At 41.1% G+C, this 9,180-nt stretch overlaps 1 protein-coding gene across 1 annotated transcript; it reads right to left on the bottom strand.

Moving 5' to 3' along the window:
- Positions 1-2,013: 2,013 nt before the first annotated feature.
- pcyox1l (prenylcysteine oxidase 1 like) lies at positions 2,014-8,947 on the bottom strand. The gene is made up of 7 exons (XM_084029274.1): positions 8,584-8,947; positions 6,982-7,188; positions 5,890-6,064; positions 5,371-5,582; positions 4,943-5,083; positions 3,334-3,745; positions 2,014-2,910 (listed from the first exon to the last, which is right to left on the bottom strand). Exons 1-7 carry the CDS (start codon positions 8,690-8,692, stop codon positions 2,661-2,663), a joined length of 1,506 nt encoding a protein of 501 aa, XP_083885400.1. The 5' UTR covers positions 8,693-8,947; the 3' UTR covers positions 2,014-2,660.
- Positions 8,948-9,180: the final 233 nt, after the last annotated feature.

Below are 9,180 nucleotides of genomic sequence, written 5' to 3'. Positions count from 1 at the left end.
AATACTGCAAATATACAAATATACTAATACTTTCATCAGTGGGCCATAGGCTCAATCACCATCATGTAACCTTCTTCAGCTAAAGTGATTTAACAGACTTTTATTTAAATATTGCACCGAATTGAAACATATTTTGGTGTCTGGGGACAATTTGTTTCGCATGTTCCATTTTCATTCCATTATCAGCATTGGGATTGTGCTCATTACTGGAAAGAAACACAGAGCCCATTATACACCACAGTGTAGTACTGTGTAGAAGAGGATAAGCTTTGTTGTTTTCACTTCCTTGCAAGTTTTACATTCGTGACTTCAGTACAGTGCATTGTCCCGGAACTGTTCCTTTTCAAACACAGGTCCGCTGGAAAATACAGAATACATTTCATAGCATTTAAATCATTAGGTGATGAAACATCATGTTGGATCTTTGACATGAAATAATTGATCTAGAGTTTAGAAACAGTAACATAATCTCAGCTGATTTTCTTGAGATATATGGCCACTTCTTCAGTTTCCATAAAGACCGAAATAAATAATTTAGTGTGTAAATTTGGCAGATTTAGGATTGCATAATTGGAACAGTATGAAAGGTGCCATCACAGTGACACAAAGCTGCAGCAGGGTAGCTATTGAATTGCATGATTTATACACATGTGGACCAGTATGTTGCAACTATCTCCTAAAACAAATGTGGCCAAAGGTTACAGACACCAAATAAAAGACGTCCTGTTAGTGACATATTGCTTCATAACGTTCTTCTTCCTTCCCGGTGCAGTAGAAGAAAACATGGGCAGGGTGAAATCAAACAAGAAAATAGTTAGTGTCTCAACAAGTCAATTTTCGTCTGTGTAATAATTACTAGACGTGGAATAAAACCTAAAAGCCAAAGCATAGTGAATAAGCGGCAATCTTTTGTTTGGCAGATGAAATATGTGGATCCATGCTGTTCTCAGCAGAAAGTTACCTTTGTAGATCAACAGTGATTAGATGTTAACAGTCACACATAATCTGTTGTTAGACAAAATAATCTTGACTCAAGGTCTCCATACTGGCTTTTAATCACATCTCATGAACTTCATCAGTGGATGGAGTTTGCTCGGGTTCTTTTTTTTCCCTCCATGTTGAACGCTCTGCAAAAACACACTAAGTGGACCTTGAATTGGGATTGCTTTGTCAGTACAATTTGTGTATTTGTTTTACAGCATATCATAAGGAACTATTGCTACAAATATTTGACTGTTCTCTGTACAGAAGCCGCTGCTGAGTGAAAACCTTTTAATTGAATAAAAAAAGACAGTCTTGATTTCAGATCGATCACCATCGTTTGTGACACCATCTTTGTGTTTTTGAACAATTCCATCCGATTAAGAGGTTGTGGCATCATCACACGTCACAAACACTTTGTCCATCAACTGAAGTCCTTTGGAGTTACAAGGTTTTCAGTTGACAACAGTTATATCAAGTTTCTCCGAGACTAGGAATTCCCTTCAGTTCAAATCTAATGTTCTGAATTTGAAATTAAGAAAAAGAAGGCATTCAGTCTTATGAGAATACTAAACGATTCTTATCATATCACACCATCTTTGTAGCATTTGCAATTTCTGGAAGCAAATGTCCAACTCTATCTTCATATGCATTTCTCTAAGATACAGCGCTTTAAAAAAATGTAGGATCTCAATAAAGCTTTTGGGCTTGAGAGAAAAGGGGGGTGTCATCCTCACCACCAGCAGGTCCACAGATCTGTCCTCTGCTTTCATTTGTTCCAATGTGAAAGCTTGTTGGCTCTCTTCCTGGAAAAAAATTCTTTCCGCTGGATTATGCAACAAAAGCAGCAGGAAGGGGAGATAGTGAAATAGTCTGATGAAAGGGGCAATAGAGCACAGCACCAGTGGTCACTATAATGAGCCACTGAATAATGATTTTACTAATTAACAAAAATCGTACTGAGATTAATTTAATCAGATTGAGGCCAGCAGAAACTATATTAACAGTCCATACATGTATAGACAGCAACAGTAGTGCTGCAGTTTTTTTTTATTATATGACAGAGGACTGGTGCCTCAAAGCAGTTAAATCTCACAGCTGTTACAGCGCAGGCAAAAAAAACCCCAGCTGTTTAAATTAGCCTCAATCGCGCTCTTTACTCGACATGGACACAGGATCACTTATTTAGCAGCACCAGTGACCTTAGACTGGTACAGGTAGCAACTCAATAATCCTAACCGTCCATTCTCTTCCAAATCGATTAGCTGGTGCGTTCCATTGTTGCTTGGTTTCCTTATTTCTTGGCAAAGAAAAGCTGTCCAACCACTAACTGGCATTAGCAACCAACCCATAATGATAAATGTCTCGTATATCCACAGTGACATAGAGATCAAAGCAATCAGCGAAATCAAACTGGCCTTTGAAAAGCAGCACAGGACCACAGTCGTCAGTAGTGGTGCAATTACTTTTTTAATTGCACCAAAATTACATGAAAACATTTTAGACTGGCCTTTAATTGATACTTTTTTTTTTACCACTGATTTAATGTATCAGATGTATGTAGGATTACTCTGATGTGTCTTAGTACACTCACTGGAGACTTCAGTTGAACTGTATAATTTAGTGCCCTTATAAAGACTTCAGCTTTGTGATGCTATAAGGCTTTCCGTTGAGCGGGGTCATAGTTCAGTCTTGATCCTGTGCATCAGATCTTTCTGGTCCACCATGTCCGTCTGTCTGTTCCAGCGGTGGTAAGCCAGCAGGGCGATGTTCTTGGCTGCCACTGAGCTCATCTCCATGGCGCTGCCGGCCAACTCGATGCCATTGAGGTAGTAGAGATTAGGGTGGAGCTCCACAGGCGGCAGTCCCTGGCTGCTGCTGTAACAAGGGTAGGCCTGCCATTCTGTCACCTGCACCGAGTAGTAGGACCTGAGATTGGGAAGTTCAGTAAAGGAGGAGAAGTTTTTTTTTTTTAAAAGAGCAGAATGCATCTGGAGATGTTTAGTTCAGTACTAGAGCTGAAACAATTACTGGGTTAGTGGACTGAAACTTGAAAATCAATTAATTGTTTAAATAATCTCCTTAACAAAAATTCACTGTCTCCAACTTCTCAAATGTGAATACTTGTTGGTGTGTTATGATAGTAGATTGAATATCTTTGGCGTTTGGAGAGTTGGTCAGACAAAAAAAAGTAATTTTAATTTGTCACCTTTGGAATTGCAATGGGAATTTTTCACATTTTTATGGACCAAATGATTAAGATGAGAAGAAAAATCGCCAAATTTCGTATTGATGAAAATAAGTGAGTAGCAGTTAATACATGATTACTTTGCCAGGAAGGAAGTCGCTGACCTGAACAATGTTTTGAGCTGAGCCTTTTCCAGAGGTTGTGGCGAGAACACTTTATAGACTCCGGCCTCCTGTGGCTGCTTACGCCGGAAGCCTGTGGAGACGTTGACGGGACAAACACTTGCCACGCTGTTGAAAAACAGATCGATCGTCTCGGTTGTCAAGACGCTGGCGAAGGGAAAGAGGCGAGGGTCCGGGAAACCAAAGAAGGAGGTGTTAAGGTAGCCATGGACAATGGTTGCGACAGTGCTGTGATAGTTGCCGGGAAGCTCGTCAAAAGGAGGGGTGAAACCTTTGAACTGGACTCCAGACTTGACACTGGCCTGGAGTGGTGTTGCCAACACTACAATGTCATACAGCTCTGATCCCGTCTCTGAAGCTGTGGTGAAGCTCAGCTGGTACTGGGGCACCTCCCCTGTCAGGAAAACACACACAATCTATGCCAACAGCATACATGATTCAGATACAAATAGGGTTGCAAAATTCCGGGAATTTTCAAAAGTGGAAACTTTCCATGGGAATTTATGGGAATTAATGGGAATAAACTGGGAATTTTTAAAATTGATGGTTGGCTCTTCAAAGGGGACTTAAATAAAGCAGAGGAAAGTTATTTTGTAGCATAATCTTGACTAAAACAAACAGATGCCATTCAAATACATATGAATATCCATGCCATTCCTCAACCACATGCACAGAGCACACTGCTTAGTGCACGGCTATTGAGACCACACCCCCTACTGGCACTGTGCATGCCTCCATCACATGTACAGAAGATCACTAGAAGACTGGACCACACTTTTGAGTCTGAAGCACAAAGACTATTGAAGGCACACATTTGAGCTTCTGGACTAAACAAAGTGAAGTAAGTTTTGATGCTTTTATGGGGAAATATATTTATTAAAGCTCTAGTCTACGATTTGAAAGGTTTGAAAAAAGGTTTTTAACTTCACCCATGAAACAACTAATTAAAACATGTTCTGTTCTACTTTCAAATAAATCTGTTGAAATATCTGTTGAAAACATTTTGTATGGATGTTTTCTTATGACTTATATATAATATATTCCCAGTTAGTTCCCCTAAATTCCCATTAATTCCCATAATTCCCATGGAAAGTTTCCAAATATGGAATATTTCCAAAATTCCCAAGCTTAAGTTCCCGTGAAAATTTATCGGAAACTTTCCGGAAATTTATCGGGAATTTTCCTCCCCTTTGCAACCCTAGATACAAATTAATCTACGTCACTCCGCTGTTATCGACTAGGAATGCGCAATTTCTATTGGGCCCGAACATTGCTGACCAATAATGGGACATTTATATTATTATATATTATTAATTCAATCACAGCCAATAAAGATCGGTTGATAATACGTAGCTGTATTGCTTTCAATTATTTAAAAGCACAGTGTAGCAATTAGGGGATCTATTGGCAGAAATCAAATTTAATATTAATAAGTATGTTTATTTAGTATATAAATCACCTGAAACTAGGAATCATTGTGTTTTGTTATAAACATATGGAGTTGTTTCTACAGGTGGTCAAACCAAACACTGGGTCTCGATCGGGCCATTTTTGCTCCTCACGCATTCAGCCAACATTTGGGTTAAAGTACCCGAGTAGACGGGCAAGATGGAGTTGACTTGTGCCTGCAGCAGGTTAGCGTTGGCCATCTTCAGCAGGCCAGAACACACCAGCTTGTTGCCTCCTTCCACCGCCCACAAGTTGTTCTGGGCTCCAGCTAAAGACACAGCGCCTGTAACACACACAAACACACACTCACAACAGACAGTGCCGAGTGCTATAAACCAATTATCAGCTGCCCACACATTTCCTATTCTCCTGCTCCCACAGGTCATCCCCCTCCTCTCACCTTGTTTCCCTCTCTTCTATTCTCCACTCCTCGCTCCACCTGTACATTTTTCTTTTCCTTCCTTCCCTCTCCCCTGACGAGTCAGACTTACTTACTGACTCCTTCCTACTCATCACCCCCCTTCGCTCACCCCTCTTATTCCAGTGCACATTTCTTCACACTCATCTGACCTACAAAGGCGGGGATGCTGACGTTCTGTCCGTAGTTGACCCTCGTGACAGGCTCGATGACCTCATCGATGAAACGCTGTGACACACCCAGCTCCAACAACGAATCAGAGAGTGGCCTCCGGGTCATGTTGATGAAGCCACTCCCCCCAAGAGAGTCCAATAGTTCCTCCACCGAGCTGAAGGCGTAGCCGTGAGCCTGGTACTTGTAGATCCTGTATTATACATACAACAAAGTGTTAGTTATCAATTATAGTAATCAATTACTAAATGAGTCGACAGATTTCCTCATTCTATCTGAAAAAGACAGAAAAGAAAAAAAAAAACAGAAAAACAGATGGAGAAATATTCAAGCTCATAGTTGTTGATTTGGAAAATGAAAAGCATGAAAGATAATTAACTTAAATGGGGCACCTCCCCGCTCAATAACGCTGACACTTTAAAACAGAAGCAGAAATGGGGGTTCAGCTGCACATGGCTACATCTTGTCTAGCAAATAGGGCATTAATATTTCTGGCTCACCTCATGAATTTCTCCATTATTTCCTCCACCCACATCTGCAGGCGTATGAAGCTGATGCCATAGCGCCACCACAGCCGGAACAGGTCCAGCAGGTACCAGTCTGTTTCCTCCAGAATCACCTCCTCACCATTAAACACTGCTGTTTTACCCGCCACGCTGCGTCGATACTTTAAACCTTGACGGGTGGAAACAGGATGACACAAGGTACAAACTCATATTTTCCATTAGTTTACCACAAGTTTTGATTTGACATTGATATATTTCTTTTCCGCCCTGTGATAGACTGGCGTCCTGTCCAGGTGTACCCTGCCCTGCCTTCACCCAATGACAGCTGGGATCTGCTCCAGCCCCCCCGCTACCCTGAATATGGGATAAACGGTAGACAATGGATGGATGGATATTTCTTTTCCCCTAAAATGTTCATTGCATTGATTATAAATGCAGCGTAACAAGATTACATTTGGTCCGAGTACTTGACATAACAATGAATACAGGGGTGAAGAACCACATTGACTTGTCTTCCAGGTGGAGAGCCACACATGTGGCACTGCTTATTAAATCCAAACCATAAACCCGTCTTGACTGACTGTTACACAGGATCTCTATATGGGATCAACTGGGAGTCAACTTTGTTACTGTTATCGACGCACAGCTCTAGTCTTAACTTACTTTTCACTGCTGAATATGTAATTGTGTATCCTTTCCATTAAAGGCAACTAGAAAAGGACAGACAGTGACTAAATGAATGCCACGCAGTCACGTAAACCGATTGTGTGTTTTAAGCCTTGTGTGTCCTGTGTTTGTGTGAAATGGTAAATGGTCCTCATTTATATAGCGCTTTTATCCAAAGCGCTATACACTGTTGACTGACATTCACCCATTCACACACCGATGGCGGAGACGGCGGAGTCAACCACACAGGGCGGCAGCCAGCTCGTCAGGAGCAATTAGGGTGAGGCGTCTTGCTCAGGGACACCAGACACTCAGCTAGGAAGAGCCGGGGATCGAACCAGCAACCTTGCGGTTACCAGCCAACCCGCTCTACTCCTGAGCTAATGCCCCCATCATGTGTGTGTGTGTATGTAAACAAACCTAGCTGTTTGACAAACTCCTGCATGTGGAGGTTGAGGGAGTGAATGATGGAACCTCCAGACTCATAGTCGTTGTGATTGACAGTTACAGTGGCAAGACGGCCTCCGACCTCCCCTTTCTCAAACACGTCCACCTGGACCTCAGGGCCAAAGTGCTGTCGTAGGAAATGGGCAGTGGCACTGCCTCCTATCCCCGCCCCGACCACCGCTGCAGCACAGAGGATCAGAGCCAACAACAGAGAAGAAGTGTTAAATCAGTGGGGTTTTTTTCTTTATTACAAGTAAAATGTGCCATAAAACTCATGACTATCATTCATACTGAATTGTTTCTATAATTGTATGTCATCTGGCTGTTTAAAGACATGATAATGCGTATGAAAATAAAGTAATCACAAGTAAGCAATTAAAAGCTAATAATTAATTCCTGTTATTTTGCAGCTTTTAGTGGACAGCTGTCATATCAATAGCTGGACAGACGAGTGAAGACGAGAAACAAGTCTTTGATGGAGTGTTGGGGTAATTGTGTAGTGGGAAGCTAGTAGAGCAGCTGCTTCTGGAGTATTTATTCCCCACTGGCAATTTCCATTGCAAGGTTTACCTTTAATAGTGACCTTAATATGAATAAAAACAAAAACAAAGTCTCCTTGTTCAAGCAAACTTTACTGATGCAGGAAATAAACTGTGATTGATCAACTTCTTGTTTAAGCTGCTATTTTACTTCTTGTTATGTCCCAGTAAATGCTGAAACAATTAATTCTATTAAACCACTCCAAAGGAAATTTACTTATGACTATTTTGATAATTATTTGATTGTTATTTGACAAACAAATACGCCATCTCAAATATGAGATTTACTTCTTTCTGTGTATTATTGTACACTTATCTTCGGGTTTTAGACTGTTGGTTGGAACAAATAATGAAAACAATTGTTTGTCCCAACTCATATTGCTTGTTCTGACATTATATTTTTTAACATTACATTGCAAATTGTTCTGCCCTTTGGTCACTTTAATACTTGATCTGACTTTTAGTTACAACACAAAAAATATTGTACCATTGTCCAAAAACAAAAAGTAGTTGCAAAATGTACATGTACTGATACTGAAGGTGCAAACTACGAGGTTTTCGTAGCATAGCTATGAAACGTTTTGACTGTCATAGACCCGGTCTGTGTAAAGATGAGGTAGCCTAGGGCTCATATGACCCAAACCTTTCTAGATGACAGCCTTGCACACCTATTGCCAAGTGATTTTATCTTCATTTCATTGATTCCATTTTGTAATAAATAAGCCTCACTGGATCCCTACAAAATCTAATAAAAAGGAAAACAATCACACTTAGCAATACAAAATATTAGCCAACGTAACCAAGCTACCTGCAGCTATAGCTACAATAACCCAGACGCGTGGAATATGTAATAATAACAAAGTATTTTTTAAATTAAATGTATGTTAATGAAAACACAATAGAGAATTTAGCTAACGTTAGCTGATGCATTAGAGCTAACTTTATCACCAGTCAGACTAGCTTGTAAGCCTTTGACTGCGGGCTAACGTAGGCTAAATTCAATAGCAATAATAGGTTTAAACACGACTTTTCTTGCCTATTTTAGAAGGCGGAGCTCCGTCGACATGAGCGGATCCCGCCGGGTCTCCGACGGCCGACCAGGCTGACAGCACGACGACGAGCTGCGGGAGAAGGGGGCCGCCCATAGCTGCACCAGAGCGGAGACAACCGAGAGGCGAGGAGGCGAGCGGGTGCAGCGACAGTCAGTTACCACATTGGGCTAACGTTAGCTCCTTTCCCTCTTTCCTGTACGCAGGCAGTCACGTTATATTCAGAGCGATTAAATGTTACATGTCGGCTGTCTCTGTCGTTTCACATTAATGAGACGATTGCGTTTCAAACGGGTTCGTGCGATACTGCACAAAAGATGGCTTCATAATTGTCATGACAATGCAGATAAATTCTCCTATCAACGGCCGTTCACAGCCACATCCGGAAACATCACGTGATCTGAAATACTGGCGTGTTCAGACCAGCAAATTAAGCATGTGGTCTTGAACCTTTGCTTAACTCCCCTTTTCCCCAAGTATTAACAAGCTCAGAGTGAAATGCTTTATGGTCACTATACATCTCGTAGTTTGTTGACTTATTTCCATGCTTTATGCTGTTTACGTAAGGATTTTATTTAATGTCA

Source organism: Eutrigla gurnardus (genome assembly GCF_963514095.1).
Source record: "Eutrigla gurnardus genome assembly, chromosome: 15".
In the NCBI taxonomy this organism is placed as follows: domain Eukaryota; kingdom Metazoa; phylum Chordata; class Actinopteri; order Perciformes; family Triglidae; genus Eutrigla; species Eutrigla gurnardus.
Note: the sequence above shows the minus strand (reverse complement) of the source record. Positions and strands in the feature narration are given on the sequence as shown.